Source organism: Betta splendens, chromosome 22 (genome assembly GCF_900634795.4).
Source record: "Betta splendens chromosome 22, fBetSpl5.4, whole genome shotgun sequence".
NCBI classification, from domain to species: domain Eukaryota; kingdom Metazoa; phylum Chordata; class Actinopteri; order Anabantiformes; family Osphronemidae; genus Betta; species Betta splendens.
This window is the reverse complement of record NC_040900.2, coordinates 1677655-1698858: the sequence shown is the minus strand read 5'-3', so window position 1 is coordinate 1698858 and position 21204 is coordinate 1677655. Positions and strand designations below refer to the sequence as shown.

The 21204-nt window shown below is 53.1% G+C and overlaps 1 protein-coding gene across 3 annotated transcripts; it reads left to right on the top strand.

Moving 5' to 3' along the window:
* Nucleotides 1-1278: 1278 nt before the first annotated feature.
* akt1 (v-akt murine thymoma viral oncogene homolog 1) lies at nucleotides 1279-21204 on the top strand. Of its 3 annotated transcripts, none has more exons than XM_055505950.1 (14): nucleotides 1279-1418; nucleotides 4203-4363; nucleotides 12438-12566; nucleotides 13866-13977; nucleotides 14274-14400; nucleotides 14695-14826; nucleotides 15001-15066; nucleotides 15399-15467; nucleotides 15584-15709; nucleotides 16943-17071; nucleotides 19511-19725; nucleotides 19796-19883; nucleotides 20099-20201; nucleotides 20984-21204. In XM_055505950.1, exons 2-14 carry the CDS (start codon nucleotides 4318-4320, stop codon nucleotides 21064-21066), a joined length of 1425 nt encoding a protein of 474 aa, XP_055361925.1. In that variant the 5' UTR covers nucleotides 1279-1418; nucleotides 4203-4317; the 3' UTR covers nucleotides 21067-21204. The 3 variants fall into 3 exon arrangements, with proteins under 3 accessions (XP_055361925.1, XP_028995692.1, XP_028995693.1); XM_029139859.3 differs by having other exon boundaries at nucleotides 1400-1537; XM_029139860.3 differs by lacking the exon at nucleotides 1279-1418 and adding an exon at nucleotides 1456-1594.

Genomic DNA, 21204 nt, shown 5'->3' with positions numbered 1-21204 from the left:
AGTTACTTGCTGAGCTTCATTTCCCCCTTTAACAAACAACCTAAGTAGCTGACACACGAGTGTCTCCTTAAATGTCACCCCTTTTCCCTCATCGGTTTTCTCTTGTCGTTGAAAGTTGTGTGACTTTGACTGTATCAATAATAAAAGCTAATAGGTGGTAATTACATCATTGCGCTGCAGTGGCTGGGAGCCTCCTGCGCCGCCCCCTCCTTCCTGCTATTTGTGACTAATTATGACTCCTGCTCGTTACCTTCTCCTTCCACACTGTTTCTTTGTCGACCGATTGGAAGAATCAGACGCGTGTTTGACAGCAGAGACATCACTAAACCAGGACCTCTTGCTTTGGGCCCATTAAACGGCAGAGCAGGCGCTCCCACCGTTGCACCGGAGGAGGGGGCGCCACAACAATAGCAGAGAACACGGGATCCCCCTCCATCAGCGCTGTTTGTATGACAGGAACAGCTTGGCACGGCTGATGCATGCGAGCAGAGAAGAACACATTACAGTGTCAGTGACAAAGAGAGGAAACGGCTCAACGACCACGCGGAGGCCAGTGAGTTCTCCATCACACAAGCAGCGCTGGCAGCTGCTCTTTTCTGTTGCCGGGCCACTTTTTTATTGTTATCTTGCACCTTTGTATCAGATAGTGGTCGCACCAAACCCGATAACCTCTCAAGGCTGTTTCCTCGAGCACATGAACGCAGCCTGTGTCTCTGTGCAGGACCTTTACTTCTCTCCTGGCTGTTCTTGCCTCGCTCCAGATGTTCTGGGTCTGGATTTTCACGCACCAGGAGCCACGGCCTCTTCTTCTCTCCTTGTGTTCACATTATGCTCATCTTGTTTCTGTCTTTATTGCCTTTTTGTGTAGTCTGGTGTCTCTCTGGGATGACATCATGCAGGTCAGGTCCTCGTAGGTAGTGTTTGACATCGTGCTGTTCCCTCAAAAAGATTGACGGTTAACTGATTGATTCATTAAACTTCACACCATTGTACTAAAGCCTTACAGTTCATAATGCAAGAATCTGCAGCTGACATCAGACATCAGATATTATGTTAAAGGTGTTACCACAGGTTGTAATTCTACTACAACTCATTGTACAGCAGGTGGCAAAGTACCAAAGTGAAATCACCCATGAGGCTTCTGTACTGTCTGTCTGTGGCAGTTCCAGGAAGTGAAGCCCAGTCCAGCGAGGGTCCCCTGGCGGCTTCCGGGGGGCCCTTTGCGGGTCCCCGGGCCTCACCTTGGATCCCAGCGGCGCAGAGAGCAGCTCCGGGTTCACCAGGGCCACGCAGGGTTTCTGCTCTTTTCCCGGGACGCCAGAGGCGCAGCGGGCCGCCGCCGCTCGGCCGGGCGGCGCTAGGACCCGGGAGAGCGGAGGCGCCGCAGACGCCGCGCTGGGAGGCGTAGTGGAAGAAAGGCGAGAGAAACGGAGTAAATGAGAGCACTCGGCCCAGATTGGTGAAGGACTTATCAACTTAATATCCCGCCGCTCAGCCCAGTAGAATGAGACGGACACACTGTTGAATTCCTGCCCAGGTAAACGTCCGCGGTTCCTTCGCGCGGCTCGCGACGAGAGGTCGGCAGCTCGACGGGGTAGGTCCCCATTGTGCGTCCGTGGGATGCGGCGCTTCTCGCTCCCCGCTAGGCCCAGATCCTGTCTGCGGCGCCGCGCGAGCCCGGGTCGCGCGGTACTTTCCAACTTGTTGGCGGCCGGAGACACGCGCGTCCGCACGCGCTGGTAGTTTTCCACCAACAGCAGCGAGTCTCCGAACACGTTAACATCCACTTTTGCCAATGAGCGCCGGGCCGCTGGTGCGGAGCCGCCGGTCCCGGTTCCGGCCGTATCACAAGCGCGTGCTTTGTGGCCCAGGAGGCAAACGAGTTCGGACGAGCTCGGCGGCGGAGCGGCTCGCGCGGCGTTTGTTTACCGGCGTGGCGGCACACCGTTTGGCTGCGGGGCCGTTTTAGCCACGAGCCGCGTTAGCTTGTTGCTGTAGCACTGATGCAAAGTGTGTTAGCTGCACAGAGGACGTCCCATCAGTCCACAGGTTGTAATCAGCTGGCTCTGTACACATGTGTAAACAAGTCCCAGCGTCAGTGTTCATCTACAGACACCCCATAATACTCATGTTATTGTGTTGTGTGTCCGCGCTTCTGGACGCAGAAGCCTTTGTGTGTCAGAGCCGTGACATCACATCTGTCCAGCGCGTGAGCGCCTGCTGTGGCGTGTGACCCAGGAAGAGACGCACGAGCCGGGGCTCCCCCCGGCCCCCCCCGGCCCCCCCCCTCCACCCCCAGCCCCGCTGACGCAAATGTGCCACCAGTTGAACGCAGAATGTGAGGAATGCTGTTTAAAAGTTCCACCAACAACGCAGGCGGAGCTGTTGCTGTCGTCCCTGCGTTAGCGCCCAGAAGGTCACGCGTGCGGTGACATTATCACACGCTGGAAGCTGCTCCTGAGCAGGAGACGGAGACGGAGGTTGAGTCTGCAGGACGGGTGAGAAACGTTCTCAGCGCGTTCAAGGTCACAGTGAGTGAGGTCCAGTGTTCTGTTGGTACCAGGTCGCTGCTGGTCCCCTGCTGTGACCCTGCAGTTCTTCACCCCGACGGCAGCAGAACAGACTCGTGTGTATTGATCTGTCATCAAGGAAGTGGTGACGTTGACCCCATTTTTCTGTTTGTTTTGCTTCCTGTCTGTCCCGATGCTCCTCTGACGCCACTCACTGCTTCTCCCCATTCACGGGATGCAGCGTTCCGCTGGGAGCTTCTCCGCCAGCGGAGCCGGCGGCTCGGAGGCCGGGACCACGTGACCCGCTGTCAGGGTACTGGGTTCATCCAGTGGCTGCTGGCAGCCGCCCAGCGCTTCCACACCGGCCGCATTAGCAACAGGTCGCTCCCACTAAACAGCCGCTCTGTGTTGTGGCTGTGTGGACCGGGCCTGTGTACGTGCTGTCGGCCCGGCCCGGCCCGGCCCGCTCTGTTTGTTTGTCGGTTCCCAGTGTGTGTGACGGGTCCACAGCGGGGCATCCAGCAGCTTGTGTAACTTACGGCTCCGGCCGGCGCTGCTGCTTTGCTTTTTCGGATCCATCGCCGGGTCCCGTCCGGCATCGACTGTAACACAAGAACCGCAACCTCAGAGCAATAAACAGAAACACGGGGCGAAAATAAACCCTGCTTTCATAAAATCACTCGCGTTCATTGATGGAGGCGAGCGAGCGGCGCCGCGTTGATCGCACGCGCGCCGGCCCCGGGCTCAGCTGATGCGACCGCTCGCCTGTCGATAGCCACATCCACTTCCTGTTCCCCCAATGAGCTGGACGGGCCGCGCAGACGCAGCCTGGTAATGGCTCCACTGAGCAGCAGCAGGCGCATCGATTCCACTTGCTGCCGGATGTGACATTTGTGTGAACAAGCGTAGCGATTGATCATCCTCTGCTGCTGCTCTGCATTCAAAGCTGTCTTTATATGAAGAAGGGGTATGAAATGAATGGAAAGGTCAAGTGTTTTGGTTGTGATCGCCTGCAGGTTTCCACTGTGCTGTTGATGAATAACCAATAAATCCGTGGTGGAATTCAGCCCGTGCGCTTTTCTTCCACCACCGTCGCCACGGTTTCATCTTGACTTGGGTTTCAACGGGTCACATGTTGTGTAGTTTGAGCTTTTTATAGCTTATCGTTATGCATGTCTAGCGCTCACGAAGACCCCTTCACACGTCTGCAGCCGCAGCGTGTTTTTGTGTGTGTTTTTCAGTAAACAGCGGTGACTGTGTCACATGTCAGGACCCAGCGTTTTCGTAACGCTCACATCAAACGCTGGGTGTGAATGAACGCGTGCGTGGAAAGGCCTTTCTAAAATGAACCAACAGTGAACCTGCACAGACACAGTCTATGTCAATGTGTTCACTCACAGGGTAGAACCGCGTAGCGGTTCTGTAGATTTGATCACGATCATCAGCAGAAGGCGTTGGAGCTGCTTTGAACCAGGAAAAAGAATCATCCACATGTGATGTGATTGAATGATCTTCCAGCTGAAGGAGGCTGTGTCTCTACACACACTTTTGAACTTTGCGCTGCTTCAGAGTCTCCACGTGAGGAGACCAACTTACATAGAACATAAACAGTGCAACAAAGGGTTAATCTTTAGCCACTGGATAAAAGTCTTCTGCAGTAACAGGCTAATTTTTACTGGTTTCATCTAATAGGTAACCACCATTGAGAAGGCGGCTGTGACCGGCGGGAACCCATCTCCAGGCTCCTGCTCAGGGCTGAGTGCGTCTGTGCCTGTGGGAAACCTGGATCCTCCACACACCCTCCAACATGACCAGCGTGGTGATTGTCAAGGAGGGATGGCTGCATAAACGCGGTAAGAGACCTGGGCGTTTCCTGTGAAGCCGATTGGACCAGACCGGTGCCATGTGCTGCTTGTTCATGTGCTGCTTGTTCATGTGCTGCTTGTTCATGTGTTGCTTGTTCATGTGCTGCTTGTTCATGTGTTGCTTGTTCATGTGTTGCTTGTTCATGTGCTGCTTGTTCATGTGCTGCTTGTTCATGTGCTGCTTGTTCATGTGTTGCTTGTTCATGTGTTGCTTGTTCATGTGCTGGTTTGGTAAAGTCAGTCACCTGTGCCAGTCGTCTGGCACAAACCTCGCTATAAACAGATGTTCAATATGCAGGCGTCTCAGTACAGGTTCACAGTGAAGGACGGCGCACGGTGGTTTTGTCCTCGGCTCGTTTCAGTGGTTCAGATTCTTCTTGACGAAGTTCACTCCTGCTTCATACTTGAGATTGTTGGATCAGGAAGCGTTTACTGCAGCGCTGACGCGACCCTGACTTGTCTGCGCTGTGCTCGTCATGAGGTAATGGGCTGGTTCTGGCCGTGAAGGCGGTCCCCGGGCCTGTGAGTCCTGCTGTTTGGACCAGGAGGCATTCCTCACATACCCGCGGGCTTTGAGCAGCTTTACGTGCGCGAGCAGCTCTGCTCAAACTGGGGCTGCCTCAGAGCCGTTCCACCGAGGGTGAAACAGGATGAGAAACTCCCCCAAAACCAGTGGCGCCCGCTGGGCCCAGTGCCAGAGGAGCAGGCTTTACTGGAACTGACTCAGGATGAGGTGATGGGAGCAGCTCGTAGGCGCTGTGGGACTGGAGGGGGAACAGTGTGCTGCTGTGGTGGGACCCGCTCTCCCCTCGTCCAGGCAAGGAGCACAACAAGCTGCTGTGTTCCAGGTTCAGCCCGGTTCCACTTGGACCTGGGCAGACACGCCCTGATCGCCTCAGAGTGTGAGGATTAAGCGTTTGCTGTCTTATATTATTCTCTATAGGACTCTGACTCTGGGTATTTGGTGAAAAGTGAAAACAGGAACCTCTGTGAATCTGTCCTCCCACCTATTGTTGTGGTGTTTGACAGAGAAGTGTCCTCTGTTTCCCACAACTTCAACATCACACACACACACACACACACACACACACACACACACACACACACACACACACACACACACACACACACACACACACAGCTCAGCAGCTGTGCCCTGTGAAATGTCACCCAGAGCTCCTGCGTCGCGGTCGGAGGACGTCTCCTGCTTCTCCGACACGACGGCTTCGGTGTCGCGTCACTGTCACACAGCGTTCGCCCCAGAGCCACAGCACAGACGGTGAACCTGCAGCCAGGCCGTGGTCCATCCATCACCTGTGTGTGTGTGTGTGTGTGTGTGTGTGTGTGTGTGTGTGTGTGTGTGTGTGTGTGTGTGTGTGTGTGTGCGTGTGCGTGTGCGTGTGCGCGTGTGTGTGTGTGTGGTGGCGCCACCCAAGTGACTCACAACGCCATGTGGGCAAAATAATAAATGGTTTGTACGGCTTCCAAGTGTGTCCCTCATGCTCATTACTCCCATGTGTGCAGTCAGAACGCTAATTTGATGTTTTGCGGGTGTTTCCTCGACCTGCTCTAGCATCAAACCGTCTTTAACAAAGGAAAGTCAAGTCAGAGTGTGGCTCTGGACTAATGGCTATTCATTATGAGTGGATTTCATGGTGGCCCAGTCACAGAGCAGCTCTAGTGCGTCAGCTGAACACACTCACGTCTCTCACTCTCACTCTTTGATACTTGTCTGATTAGTCACGTTCAGAACCCAGTGTTAGCATTGTGCTGCTAAAAGCTAATCTGTCATTAGCGCTGCCGGCTCTCAGCCTTGAAGCGCTCTGGACGCGGCTGCAGACATCTGCGCTCGCTGCAGTGATCTCATTCTGAAGGACACACCTTCATGCGCGGCTGTAATTTGTGTTGTTGTGGCGGTTAACTCGGCTTATCGGCGCTGGTGTGCAGGACAAAGCAGCTGAGTGTGAGGGTATTTATTTATTCAGCAGTTCTTGCCTCTGCCTCCATTCACAGGCCACGCTGCAGAAACACTGTAACTCTGTTGTTGCCATCATAACCAGTTGTTACTTGTCCCTTCAGATCCTACACACTGCACCCACACACTGCATGTGCCTACGGCCTCTAGTGGCCACAGACACCGAGTAGCATGTTATTTCTTTTTGCAAGTGTGTTTTTCCAAAGTTTCCATCAAAGCCAGAGCATCATCCGACATCAAAGAGGCAGATTGTGGCTTCCCTAGTTTCCAGGGAAGTGCTGTGGCCAAGAACCCAGTGAAGCTCAACGCTCGCCCGTCCTCTTCTCTTCCCCAGCCCTTGTTTGTTTGACTCATTTGCTCCCTGTCTCGTATAAAGAGCCGGCCCCCTCGTTAGGCTAACGAAGGCCGCAACAACTGTGGGCTTGGGGTGGCACGCTCAGCTGGCTCCGGCTCATGAGGGGGAGGAGGGACACAGCGCCAGGATCACACCAGTGCAGATAGTGGCAGAGATAAAGGGGCAGCAGAGAGACACAGAAGTTGAGCAGTGTCTCTGTGACGTTCCCAGAACATTGTTCAGTGACCCGGTCCGCCTCAGACATCACAGTGGGTGGATGCTGTGTGCGACGTGCCACACGGAGCCTCTCGTGGTTTGCTGGGAGCTCATCAGCTGATTGGCTTTTTTGCAGGTCATGCGGCTGAAGGACACCGGTGTTGGTGGTCCGGCGAAGCACATGAGGCTCAGGGTGGGAACCAGAGGGGGTGAAGCATGTGTGGGCTTTTAGGAACTTCAAACGCGGGAGACGTGGCGATGAAGCGTTTCCTCGCGGTATTAATATCTATGAGTTGTGCATCTGGTGAACAGGCCTCCATCAAGTCTGCCAGCACTGAGCTCAGGCAGAGAATGTGGTGAATGTGCGCTTTGGTGAATGATCTTCAGAGGTGCAGACCCACCTGATTAACTGTCCCATGATGCTGGTTTTATGGCTAGAACATGAATCTACTGGATAGAACTCTACATTAACAGGTTAGTAAATGTAACATATGCCACTAACTAGTTATTTCAAAGAACCCAACTTCGGCGGTCGGGGCTTGGACTGGAAGCGGGAGCAGCAGGCGGCTCTGGGAGTGGAGCCCCTGTGGGCAGGTCCAGCAGCAGAGGGTGTCTCCCCGGGAAGCCTGCGCTCTGGTCGGGTGTCTGGCCGTCAGCGCAGACCCCCTGCTCCGGGTAATGGGAGGAAGTCTTCCTGCTAAATGTGGTGGAGAGAAGTAAATGACTGGGGTGCAGCTGTCGGCAGGCAGGCAGGCTGGCGTTGTGGGGGGGTGTGAGGTGGGGGCCAGGAGCTCGGGGAGGTGGCACCTCCAGCGTTGGCCTCCTCCTTGTTCTCCTCCGTTGCTCCGCTCTCTCTCCCCTCCGCTCCCACTGGCCCGTTGCTAGGATAACGACCCTAACAACTCGGAGCCGGGGCGGAAGTGGCCATGGACCCTCGACAAGCTCCCATTCTCTGACATCAATCACATGACTGGCACGTCTTCAGGGGGAGACGGAGACGAGGGGATGCTCACCTGTCTGCACATGGAGACTTGACTCTGAGCGCATATGTGTCACGCTTTATTCTGGATCTAATTTTGAGCGTGATGCTTTTTTTATACCTTTGGGAGGAAAGTGTCCTGCGGAGGGTTTCACAGCTGGACAATCCCTCCTTCTAGAAATAAAGGCTTTATTCTTTGCTGGATCTTGCATAGCTCGCTGGCACTAATTTGCTCTAAATAATGTGTGTTTATTTGTTTGCCGTGCAGCAACCTAGTTAACTAATCCATGGACTGCTTGTTTAGCCAGGGAGAGGGGGCAAATCTCAGCCCCACTGTGGTAGGGGGGAACTTCCCACAGTGTCTCTATGGTAATCAGCAGGTGTCACTCACCACAGAGAAGAAGTGAGGGCTTTCTTACGAGCGTGAGAAAGAGGGGCAGCCTCTGTCGTGCCCCCCCACCCCTTGCTTTTTTCCTGTTGGGGAAGCAGCAGCAACAGCAGGGACAGAGAGGGCTGCATTAGAGGCTGGGGCGGCCCTTCCCCACAACCTGTTGGTGCTGCTGCCAAAGCCCTGGCAATGGAGACCCCCATCCAGCTGCATGGGAGCGACTGGAGCCAACAAAAGAGGTCTGGAGAGGAGGGAGGACGACAGGAGGGCAGGGAAAGAAAAGAGAGAAAGGCGCCTGAACTCCTCGACCGTTCAGCAGCACTCAGCAAACGAGCCTGGCGCTACTTTATGTCAGAACAGTGGGCAGATTGGGTCCAGGCTGCCACCAGGAGCCCGGCTTGGAGCCGGAGCCGGAGCTGGGCAGGGTGTGTGGTTGGTGGGCCTCGCTGGTGACCTCTGCAGCAGTAAGGCCCCCTCCTCTGGAGCGGTGGCCCCTGGCTCATTGAGATGCAGGGCACAGGGTGGCAGGCCGCAGCTGCAGCCTACAGGCAGAGCCCAGCAGAAAAGGGCCGAAGGGACGGCGGGGGCGGCCCAGGAAAAACCAACAAAGGCGCCACCCCCTGCCTCCTCCTCCCTCGCTTTGGACTTCTAATTCCCTAATCCTCAACCTCCGCCCACCCCCCTTCTCATCCGATTCTCACCGCTCACACACATGCACAGTTCATCCAGTTACCACTGGCTCCCTTCCTCTCATCCCCGAGCCATGAATGGCCAGACAGGGACAAAACCCAACAGCAGCCCCCTCAGGAAGTCCACCACTGCTTCTGCTCAATGTGAGCGTGTGTGCACGGTTTGTGTGGTGCCAGATGACGGCGGTCAGGACGTGCCAGGCTCAGTGTGGACACGCGGTCCGGGCGGCTTCTGCCCCATACGTCGTATCCTGTGGTCGTCAGGTAGATGCAGAGCGAACAGGATGCTCTGCAGCCTTCTGTGCGACTGACTCGTCCTCGGGCTCCACAGCAAATGCTTTTATTTGCTTCATTTCCTCCGCGTCTTCACATCATGCAAATGGACGCGGCGTCGTTGCACCGCGTTCGGCCGAACCCGTTCTCCGCTGCATTTCTCGCGCCGAGGGTCCGGAGGGCGCGGCGCCGGGCGCCTGAGCCGTCCACGCGCGGGGCCGTGCAGCAGTTGGCAAATAAAGATGAATTCTGTTGTGCTTGGCAGCGGTTCGCCGTTCATTATTTTCCACTTTGCCCAGCTCGCGTCCCAGACCTCAGCAGCTGCTTGTCATGTAAAGACACTCTATCAGGCCCTGACAGCTCCTCCCATGCACGCACGCAGTTCGCATGGCTCGTACACACTTGGCTTGCGCTCACACCCCCCACCTGCAGCCGTGCATATGTGGGGAACATATGTAGTGATCTGTCTCACTACCACTCGGCTCATCGCAGCCTCGCACACTGTGCATCCCCTCCAGTTCGCTCATCTGCTGTGGAATCAGTCTTCCTTCTCCGCCGTCCCTCCTCTAATTGAGCTGAGTTGAGCCACATGTCTGCTGTCACACTTCACTTTTATTAGAAAGGCTCCGATTCTGGGACACTGGCGGTTTTAGTGATTTGACAGCAAAGTGTGTCGTGTCAGTGACAGTTAGAACCTCGGTGCAGGTCTAATCTGCTTCGTGGTCAGTCTGTCTGTTGGCCAGTTTCCTGTTTTGGAGAACTTGTAGACATCAAAAGGGCTGAGCTCTCTGAACGCTGCAGTGATGTTGCTGCAGGGCCCATTGTCTTTCAGCGTGCACAGGATGCCTTTGGGGTCTAACCTGCAACAGACTGAAGACAAATCATCTGAAATCTGAAACTAGATTGAGTTTTAGTTTTGCAGGTTTTCAGCATCACAGGCTCCTCATTGCTGTAGTAATAACGTCTTCTGTTTGCGTTTCCTCTCAACAATTAAAAACACGCAGCTGCCAGTTTCACTTTACCGTCACCTCCGAGCTGATCGGCAGCTCACAGGGTGAAAAGTAGAAGAGAATAAAAGTAGAAGGGGAAGTGGGTGAAAATAGGAAGCTGACAAGGGTCATCTGTGTTGTTTACTCTGACTGTTTGCACGGCTGCGCTGCACGGCGGTGGAGGCGCAGACAGCCGGATGCTGCTGCTTCCACAGGTTGTCACGTGACCCGGCTTGTGGTTGTAGATGTCCTCCTGTCTAGAGAGCGTGTGCTACTTAGGGCTGAGCTGCAGATGTGGCTGTTTTTGTCAGAGTAACGGGTTTCTTTCTTCTCACGGTAATAAACCAGTCAGACCTCAGCGTCCGTGTCTCACCTGTGAGCACCTGCGTTACCTCTGCTCCTGGGGCTGTGCATTAGTGGAACACATTTATTTCTGCCCACATCAAGACTCCCAAACATGGAGGTGATTTACTGCAAACCTAAACGTCTCCGCCATTCATGCAGTCATTCCGCAGGATTCATCCATTCATTCTGTCCTACGACAGGTAGCGGCCCTGTGTCTGTGGATTCTCTCAGTGCCAGCGTGCGTGTGTGTGGGTGACTGATGTGGAAGTTGGCTTGTAGTTGAAACCTGACAAACAGCTCATCACTGAACCTGACATAAGGGAAATCCACCAAAGCGACTCCTTCCTCTTTATTGGAGAGCGGTGAGAATGGCTGACAGCTGACAAAGTGGAGCTAATTTCTAAATGAGCTATGTTTGGTGTGAAAACACTTAGTCTGCAGAAAACACGGTGAGACGTCTCCTCCTGTGCCATGATGAAAAATGTAATAACATATGGGACATCTGCTGCGGATTGTAGACAACGTATATTGTGTTGTTGGGCAGATGTTTCCTCTGGAGCAGCACCTTGCCGTCACAGTAAATCAGGTGGTTCTGGGTTTTGGGTTTTGGCCTTTGTCTTTGGATCCGAAGACTCCACATCGCTCCATCCTGCTCCGCGTCGTCAGCGCTGCCAGAGCCAGTGGGCCTCCGCTGGAGTGTCCGCTTCCTCTCCTCCTCGCTCTTTGTCCTGATGGAGGGAAGCCATATGGAGGTCGGCCCATTAGAGTTCACTGAGATGAAGTAGAAAGAGGAAGTTCATAGTCGTTTGTTGTCAAAAGTGATTGATCTGGGAAACGCATTTTTTCCATCTCTTTAAATATTTTTTATTGCGCATGCTAAGCAGAGGAGACGTTAGTCGCTGTTGTTCGGTCTTGTGTGACTCAGACGGATATATTCTAGGTTTCATCAGTCAGTGGTGTGTGTTTGAAGAAGAGTAACAGAAGCTCATATTGACAGATCTCCTACCTCTCCTCCACAGACACACACTCGCTCACACGCGCGTACGCCAGACTTCTGTGTTGGAGGAAATGGGGCAATTAAGGACAGCTTGCTGCAGCTCTGCATGGGGTTAATATGCAGCTCCGTAATTAAAAATAAATTACACTTTTCCTGTATAAATATTCAAGTCCCACTCCGCTGTGTGCCACTGCCTTGTTATGGTATGTAAGCTATTTTTTCTTCGGCTGCACAACATCTGGCGCGACATTTCCTGGAGCATCACCGGAATAAATTAGGTTTCGTTGGCCTGCGAGAGATTCATTTGTGTGACGCTGGTGTGTCTAAGTGAATGAGATGGACATGCATGGAGTGAGGTTATGGCTGTTGTCTAGAAAATGGGGAAAGTGGGAAGTTTCATGGGAAACGTGATGGTGGTAAACTGGGGGAGTAGTTGGATGGAAGCCTACCTGACCTCTGACCTCTGACCCCGTCCTCCCAGGAACAAGGCCACGTGCTGCTGCTAATCTGAACCTGGCAGTTGAGTTAAAGTTGGTACGTTTAGTACCAGATGGATCAAATGTTGGTTGAAGGCAGGAAGCACAGACAGATCAGCAACGTGTCCTGACTCTTACTGGAGCCACCGTTTGTCCTGCAGTTGACCTGCACTAAAAGAAAGACCCAGTGGTCGACGTAAGGAGCAATGGCCAACAACATGGTAATTAGACCGGAGGGAAGAGAAAGGATTAGGGTGGTCTGCATTAATCATGACACCACAATGTAAACCACAACACAGTAGTTGTGCACCGATCAGCGTTTTGTGAATTCAGGTTTCCTCGTGAACACAAACCCTCCATCATGTCACGAGTTGTTTGACCCTTGGGCTCTCTCTCCTCAGGTGAGTACATCAAGACCTGGAGGCCGAGGTATTTTCTCCTCAAGAGTGACGGTACGTTCATCGGCTACAAGGAGCGACCGCAAGATGTTGACCAGCTGGAAACCCCCTTAAACAACTTCTCTGTAGCGCGTGAGTATCAACTTCAGACAAGCTGGTTCCTGGCAGAGGAGTCTCTTTGTTGCTAACTTGTATTAACTTGTGTTCATTCACAAACTTGTTTGGATTGTGCATCCGTCCCAACTGTGGATCTGGAAAAAGCGTCGTCTGACCGCACCCGCGTGCCTCAGACGCGAACGTCTGAACGTCTAAATGTCTGAACGTCTTCTCGATTGTCACAAGTTTTAAATAGTTATGAAGACACATTTGCAAATTAGCCGTGGTGTCATCACAGCAGCGCGACTGGGGCCACTGCTCCGAGGCAAAGCAGGCTCTGCTGCTCAACACACACGCAAGATGTCGCCTTCCTGGCGTTAATAAATCAGATGTCACGTCCCCCCACACGTCTTCTTCACTGACACAAAATAACAACAAGAAATGCCCAGAGCCGCCTCCAAACCCTGCACGCGCCGTCTCCACACCGGAGAAAGTTGCTGTGATAAGCTGTGCAGATGACTGAACACAGCAATTAGACAGCATACTGTTTGTTTAACAAAATGCTTCTCTGCGACACTCTTGAGTTATCGTGGCTATTAGCCGCCTGATCTCATGTATTCATCTGGGCGCCGCTCTGAGGCTTTGTCTCCATCAGTGGCGGCTCCGGGTTTTCGTCACCACGGCGACCCCGCCTCAGAGGACAAATGGTGCGTCCCTGCTGACGGGACCGCTGCAGCTGGATTCCACATCCACCCTGATGGAGCCATGTTGGATCTCAGTGGTGGTCCACTCCCCTGTCCGCCATCTATCAGACAGGGGCCATTTTGTGTCGCGTTCTGACATATTTGCTGACATGTTTCATTTGGAAACAGATGTTAATGCGAAGGAGGTGCAGATGGAAATCTCAGCTTTCTAAATTCACTTTTCAGACTGTTGTGAGTAATTGATTTGCAAACTGCTTACAAGGCAACTGTTTGCCTGGAAAGAGGAGGAATGAAAGGAAAGAGAATTAAAGATGTAAAAGACTTTTAGTAATGGTGCAATAATAAAAAGGAAGACTTTAACGCTAGCATTTTGAGTTGGGCCGTTTAAAAAAAGCATAAATGAGGTCATTCCATTCGTTGTTTTTAATTTTCCACCACCAACATACAGTGCATGTTGTAAAAGGATGTGGCAGGTTAGGATCAGAGGTGCTTCCTCCCCATGTGCACCTGTTCTCCTCCAAATCGCTGTCTAAATGTTGTCTGTGCGGGTGACGATAAAGACAAATGGCTGTAACGGTGGTCTGTCCCTCCCCTCTGCTCCCTCTCTCCCCGTTTCCCTGGCTGTGGTCAGAGTGCCAGCTGATGAAGACGGAACGGCCCAAGCCCAACACATTCATCATCCGCTGCCTGCAGTGGACCACTGTCATCGAGCGGACCTTTCACGTGGAGACCCCCGAGGAGAGGCAAGCGAGAGGAGCACACCTCCCGACTCACTGAGCGGCAAAACACAAATCATCCACATGCAGAGTTTGTTTGGAGGCAGTTTCTCACTTTAGGCGTCATTCTGTTTGCTAGTATTTACAAGGTTGCGTTCACACACAGACGTCCACATTTCATCATTGCCGTACGACTAGAAAGTCGTTCGCTACTGGCAGAAGTCACACTTCAATCGCCTTCCTGTTGATGAGACATTTCGGTGATTGAGCTGCTGGGCTTGCTGATGCTGAAAGGGCTGATGTAATCTCACTGCCTCCCTCAGGGCAGAGTGGACGAAAGCCATCCAAGCAGTGGCCGACCGCCTGCAGAAGCAGGAGGAGGAGAGGATGGACTCGTCCCCGGACCCCATGGACATGGAGGTTTACCTGACCAAACCCAGACACAAAGTGGTACGACCCAGTCACACACAAACTCAGCAGCAACGCCGCAGTCCTCGCCTCTCGCCAGCTGCAGCATGTCCTGCATGCTGTGATATAAAGGTTCAAGTCCCTCACACTACCACTTTTGGCACTGATCCTAGGGTCAGGGGTCAAAGGTCAACAGAGACACAACCAAATATAGAATAAAGCATTACAGTAGGTGTGTGTTGTTGTGAGGGGATTGTGTGTCCTGCCTTGTTGGAGCTCTGGCTTCTTAAAGCGTGTTTGTAACCAGATGCCGCTTTCTTTCCTCTGGCTCTGCAGACTATGCACGACTTTGAATACCTCAAACTCCTGGGAAAAGGCACTTTTGGCAAAGTTATCCTGGTAAAGGAGAAGGCCACAGGACACTACTATGCCATGAAGATCCTGAAGAAGGAGGTGATCGTAGCAAAAGTGAGTGGAGGCTGGTGAGTGGAGCTCTGACTGATACCTGAGTGGTTGGCCAGTGTAACACTGTGTGTGTGTGTGTGTGTGTGTGTGTGTGTGTGTGTGTGTGTGTGTGTGTGTGTGTGTGTGTGTGTGTGTGTGTGTGTGTGTGTGTGTGTGTGTGTGTGTGTGTCTTTCCAGGATGAAGTGGCGCACACACTCACAGAGAACAGAGTCCTCCAGAACTCAAAGCATCCGTTCCTGACGGTGAGTTTGTGTTATGTGAGATGGACGCGTAGTGGCCCATTCAGGCCCATTCAGAACACTGGGCATCTCACCATCTCACCAGGAATGTCCTTACAGAAGCTCCAGTTGATGTCCTATAGCAACTTTTACATCAGTAAACTTTCCCATCAGCTGCGGTGGGTTGTGTTGAACAGCCTCTCCAGCAGCTCCACTCAGCCGTGCTGCAGTCGTCCTCAGTGTCTTTGCATTGGACATGTGTTTAGCCACAGTTCTTGCTTTTTAAATGCCAGCTTCCTCCTCACTCACTTGGAAACACCAAGTTCTGCTTTACGTGTTGTGTTTTCTGTCTGCAGGGGTTGAAGTACTCTTTCCAGACACATGACCGCCTGTGCTTTGTCATGGAGTATGCAAATGGTGGTGAGGTAAGCGGCGTTAGCATCACTCAGCCTCCAGTTCTCTGATTAAAGCAGAATTCTTAAATATCGACTGAGTCGTTTGTCCTCTGTCTCCTCGTCCGCCTCCCGTCTTTCCCCATCAGCTTTTCTTCCATCTGTCAAGGGACCGGGTTTTCTCAGAGGAGCGGGCGCGTTTCTACGGTGCAGAGATCGTGTCGGCGCTGGACTACCTGCACGCCGAGAGGAACGTGGTCTATCGAGACTTAAAGGTAGGAGCGCGAAGGCGTCCACGCGTTTACTCAGCACACACACTTGCTGCGATCGTCTCTTTCCCCCTCGAGCCCGTCTTTTCCTTCCTTCCCTTCATTCCTCTGCTGGCAGGATATAAATAGGGTTTGTCTCCATCCAGAGCAGTGGCAGTGGCTAGAGCTTATTGATTCGCCTCCCCCGGATAAGTCTCCAGACCTCACTGCAGCTGTAGAGAGAGTCACTGTGTACTGCAGCTAGACCGAAATAACCACCAGTCATCTGTGAGCGGACTGGCTGCTCCCGTTATAGCGTCATACAGCGTCCCAGTGAGTGATATTAGTGCACACACTACAATTACACAAGCAAATCTCCTGGTCCTGGAATGAATCTGCAAGAAAACCCTTGGACGGGTGGATGCTGCAGGCCGACAGGACGTGCTGCCTGCAGGGGGCTGTGCGTGTTGCAGTCCGGCTACTTCCAGCTGATAGAACTATAGCAGCCAGGTCAGCACTGCACTCTCTCCCTCCCCTCCTCCTCCCTTGGGTTTATGAAGCAGCCTCCCAGCCTGCTAGGATTCTCCAGAAAATGCCAGGGTAGCAGGATTGGAGGATGTGCTGACTCTGGCCGGGTGCTGCTGGCCACGTGTGAGCTACAGCTGCCAGGTGACTTTAACGGAGAGAGAGAGGGAGGGAGGACAGGCTGAAACTGAAAGGCCGGGCGAGATCCGGCCGTGACAATGCACCGCGCTCATCCTGACGTCTTTGGGCATGTTGATGGTAACTGTTGTCATGACATACGGTGTGTGTGGTTAAAACTTGAGCATAACAGAGAATCTCTGATCATTCTGAGTCCCAGTTGAGATGGAAATGTTGGCATATTAAAAAGAGGAGCTAAAGTAATGGTGCTGTCACGGTACTCGCCACCTTACTCTGCTGTACAGAAAAGACATTCATGTTGTTGGGACACTCACACTCTACATGTTACTTCCCTTTCTCGCTATAAACAACACATGCAGATGCTAATTTCCGTGAAAGGCAAGATTAAATAGCAGCCTTGTTCCTCATCCTTCTGGTTTTTGGTATTTTGTTTATTTCAGTATATTTGTGTGAATGTTGGGCTCGTGTTTCAGATGCTGAGAGATTCAGAGTCTCAGATATTTGCTACGAACAAATTCATTAAAGCTCTTCTGCTTGTCTATATATTATATGAAGTTTTGCTTCTAAATTGTGGGTATTTTATTTTTATTCCCTCAGCTGGAAAACCTGCTGCTGGATGAAGACGGACACATAAAAATCACGGATTTCGGCCTGTGTAAGGAAGGAATCAAAGATGGCGCCACCATGAAAACCTTCTGTGGGACTCCAGAGTATCTGGCACCTGAGGTAAGCACAGTCACAACACAGTGAAGGCGCCTTCAGTCCCAGATCGTGTCAGGAGATTCTTTCTACTTGGAGCTAATGTGGTGCCTGGTAATGACTGCTGTCTACTCTGTGAATGAGAAGCATGTGGAAGATGGCGCATCTGTCTGAAATGCCTTGCTAATCTCCAGCTGAAGTGGAGTTAATGAGTGTGCCCAGGGCAGGGCAGCCGTTCTCATGTTTGCTATTTGCAAGTGGACGGGTGTGGCCGCCGCCCGCTGCGTGCAGGTATGACAAGTGTTGGAGTGGACGGCGTAACCCGATCTCGCATTGTTAGCGTGGGCGGCCTGTGTGTGTGTGTGTGTGTGTGTGTGTGTGTGTGTGTGTGTGTGTGTGTGTGTGTGTGTGTGTGTGTGTGTGTGTGTGTGTGTGTGTGTGTATGTGTGTGTGTGAGGCTGTTTGCACAAGCCCCTCGCCTGGTGCCATAAAAATGTTTTCCGGGAGAAGGGTGTCCGTGTTGACACAGTTGCCGTATCGTTGTTTTTAGCCTCTGGTTGGAATTTTCTGTTTCGGGGAGGAGCAGGAGCGATTGGTTGGCAGCACCTCAGGAAACGTGAGCTTCCGCTTGTGGTAATGGGAAAAGAATCACCCTGGCTCCAGCTGTCGTGTGGCACAAGAAGGATGCCTCTCCTGACCTGGGTAGAGTCAGAGCCCAACAGAGCACATTCCTCCATAAGCATCAGCTGCCCTCGCAGCTGACTGTTTACCTCCTCACACCTGGACTGAACGCTTCGCTGGCTGAGCGTTTGGAATTTTTCTCCTTGCGAGTCCTCAATCTGTCAGTCACGCAGGCTTCACAGCTCACGTCGCTTCCCCACAAAGAAACCCGGTCTCTGACAGCACCGGCCTCGGCAACGAAGAGCAGCGAGACATCAGGGGGCGCTGCCATGGCAACGAGGTCGCTGGCAAGCGTCTCTGCGGAGCGCGGGCCAGGCAGTGTTACAGGTTGTTCTGCAGTAAACAATGACCTTGTTGTGTGTGCTGCACAGGAATGCTGTAACGTCTGGGAATATTCCACCCAGAGCGAAGGGGGTCGAGAGGGAGGGAGCCCGAATCTGCAAAGACCTGGCTGATGGTCTCTGGAGGAAGCAGTGGGACAAATCTACTTTGTCACTTTTATTAGGTACAAAGCTATTACGGGCTTTGAGGCGACCTGTGCAGAGGAGTGGGGACAGGTTTGATGTTGCAACTAAGGTTCATTCTTCATTCAGAAGCCTAAAAGCTGATGCGAGGATCCAGAAAAGTGCGCCACGCGGGCTCCAGAGCGCGAGGGTCTCTCTCGTCCGTCTAGCTGGGCTCCTCGGGGGCAGTGTAACAGTATTAGTCTGGGGCGGGGGCCCACGCAGGCAGGCAGCGGTCCTGGTTACGTGTGTGAGGGATGAGCTTGGCTCCTGCGCTCCTGGCAGCTTCACAGCTGTGGCGCTCTTCTACATATATGGGGCAGCTGCTGGCCCAGCTGTCGCACGGTGTGAATCACACGACAGCAGCGCTGGAAATAGAGACGGCCCAGTAATCCTAGCCGCGCGCCGGCTTCACGTTACTCCCTCGCAGTCCTCCACCGCAGCACCCGGCCCGCTGCCCGCCGACACATGAGCGTCTGCGTGCGCACGCACACGCCGGCGTTTTGTTCCTTTTACGGACACGTCGGCCCGTCTGTTTTCCCGGAGCCTCTTCCTCAGCCCGCGCTCCGTTGTGTCCATATCTAAGTCTATTAATCCACCCGTGGCTTTTTGCTAAGCTTCTATTCTTGGGTCTGAATCGCCGAGCATCACGCTGCTGGCAGTTTAAAAGAACAGACTGTTCTCCTTGTCTTGATTTCACCTTCAACATCCGCCTGGCGAGGTAGAATCCAGTACATGTCCCCAGAGCCCCGAGAGGAACAACTCTGCTCAGCAGCACATTAGTCATGCAACAGGTTGCGGTGTCCAGTGAGCTCCACTCTGGGGGAGTTTGTCTCATTAACAACTGTCTTTGATGAGATTAGAGAAATATTTTCCCGTTGGCGTCTCCAGCTTTATTTCAGCTGGACGCTGCTTTGCCCCCGTTTGCTGGTTTTGGTGGTCGACACCTCTGCAGCCTGTGGCTCTGTATGTGTGGACGGGCCTCTGGTGATTAAATATGCAGGGCTCCAGGGGAAACTCTATCCCTGCTCCTAATGTGAGATGAGAGTCGGTGCTGGCTGGGGCTGCCTCGGAACCCGGCGCAGAGGGAGGAGCGCTGGTTCTGTCGGGGCTGTGTATTCATCTTAAAGAAGTGTCTAATGTCTGACTTCATATACAGTAACTATGGCTTCTCCATGAGAATTCAACTTTTTATTTGCTCAAAAGACGTGTGTGCACGTAAAACGGTGGCGTTGTCGGGTCCTGAAATGAGCCAGACCACAGCGTGTGTGTGATCTCCCAGGTGCTGGAGGACAACGACTACGGCCGCGCCGTGGACTGGTGGGGCCTGGGGGTGGTCATGTACGAGATGATGTGCGGCAGACTGCCGTTCTACAACCAGGACCACGAGAAGCTGTTCGAGCTGATCCTCATGGAGGACATCCGCTTCCCCCGCACGCTGGGCCCGGAGGCCCGCTCGCTGCTCTCCGGCCTCCTGAAGAAAGACCCCATGCAGAGGTGAGCAGCCTGTGGGTGGAGGCCTTGACGCCCTGAGCCGCGTGACTCATGCTCCTGTGTTGCCCTGCAGGTTAGGCGGCGGACCCGATGATGCCAAGGAGATCATGCAGCACAAGTTCTTCGCTGCGATTGAATGGCAGGATGTTTATGAGAAGAAGGTGAGTGTGTACGGCTCACGTTTGTGTTTCTCCCTCATCGTCTTGTGTTTGTTGTCGGTGACAGAGCGCCCGTCTCAGATAGCAGCTCCTCTGAAGGATCAGTGAAGCCACGTGGGATGAAGCGCCGCCGCAAACACTGCAGATTGTCATCAGAATGACAACTGGTACCAAATGGGCCGAGTGTACTGATACGTTTGTGTGCTCTGCTTTAACAGCTGGTCCCACCGTTTAAGCCCCAAGTTACCTCGGAGATTGACACTCGATATTTCGACGAGGAGTTCACAGCGCAAACCATCACTATTACACCGCCTGGACAAGGTAAGGACACGTATTGCGTCGTATCAAATCCACGGTCCACGACGGCCTGAGCGATGACGTGATGCTTTGTAGCCGTGTTCGGAACGTGACCGTGATGCTGAGCAGCCTGGTGGACTGTGAAGATGAATTACCTCCTAACTACTACTGTATGATGAATTCCCCTCCGCCTCCTGTGAGACGTTATTAAGAATGAGAAATTACACTTTGAAGAGGAAAACAAGCCACGATACTGAAATGCTAAGTCTCTAAAGTTAAGGGTTGGTGCCACCGTTTAGGTTCAACCGTGAGGCGTGGAGCTTCAAGCTTCGAAAGGAATCACTGTGTGTTTGCCTCTGGACAGAACTTGGAGCAGTGTAGGGAGACTAGAGGTGGTTTTGGAGGCAGGCAGCGGCTCCCTTAGGAGCAGTCTGCCATCTCCTGGAGATCCAGCGCCATAAAATACGCCTCACGAAGTCATCAGCTGCATCTACAAAGCAAAAAGCTGTGACATTAAGCAAACACCAGCGTTGATGCGTTTGCTTAGTGATGGTGAGATTCAAAAAGTCCTCTGGAAGAACATGAACGCTAACGCTAATTCATAATTCTGAAGTCTGTTTCCTTCAAAACAATCTAATGAGTCCATAAAATCACCAGCATCATTTCCTGCCACTGGTGCAGCTGCTGAGACCAAGGACCTCCCTGAGAAAGCCTGTTTATCTGTGCACTGCTGTCGTAGTTGAGGCTCATCTGCTCATTTTCCACCAGCTTCAAGCAGAACTAACCTCTGGCTTTGCTCTTTTCAGCCGACGACAGCATGGAGTCCTTCGACAGCGAGCGGAGGCCCCATTTCCCCCAGTTCTCCTACTCTGCCAGTGGGACGGCCTAAGCCGCCGCCCCCCCACCACCTGACTGCACTCTCAAACAGAGCGGGCCGCGGCCCGTCCTCTCGGCGCCGGCTGCAGAGGAAGCAAACGTGAGACCAAACGAAGACGGGCGCTCAGAGGACCGACGGACAGAGCGCTAA

What these genes read in the sequence shown, in the direction of transcription:
- akt1 (XM_055505950.1), top strand. Translation starts at nt 4,318, where the DNA reads ATGACCAGCGTGGTGATTGTCAAGGAGGGATGGCTGCATAAACGCG. An exon ending in CCAAACCCAGACACAAAGTG is followed by an intron (nt 14,401 to 14,694) that starts GTACGACCCAGT and finishes CTGGCTCTGCAG; the next exon opens with ACTATGCACGACTTTGAATA. An exon ending in AGGAGGTGATCGTAGCAAAA is followed by an intron (nt 14,827 to 15,000) that starts GTGAGTGGAGGC and finishes GTGTCTTTCCAG; the next exon opens with GATGAAGTGGCGCACACACT.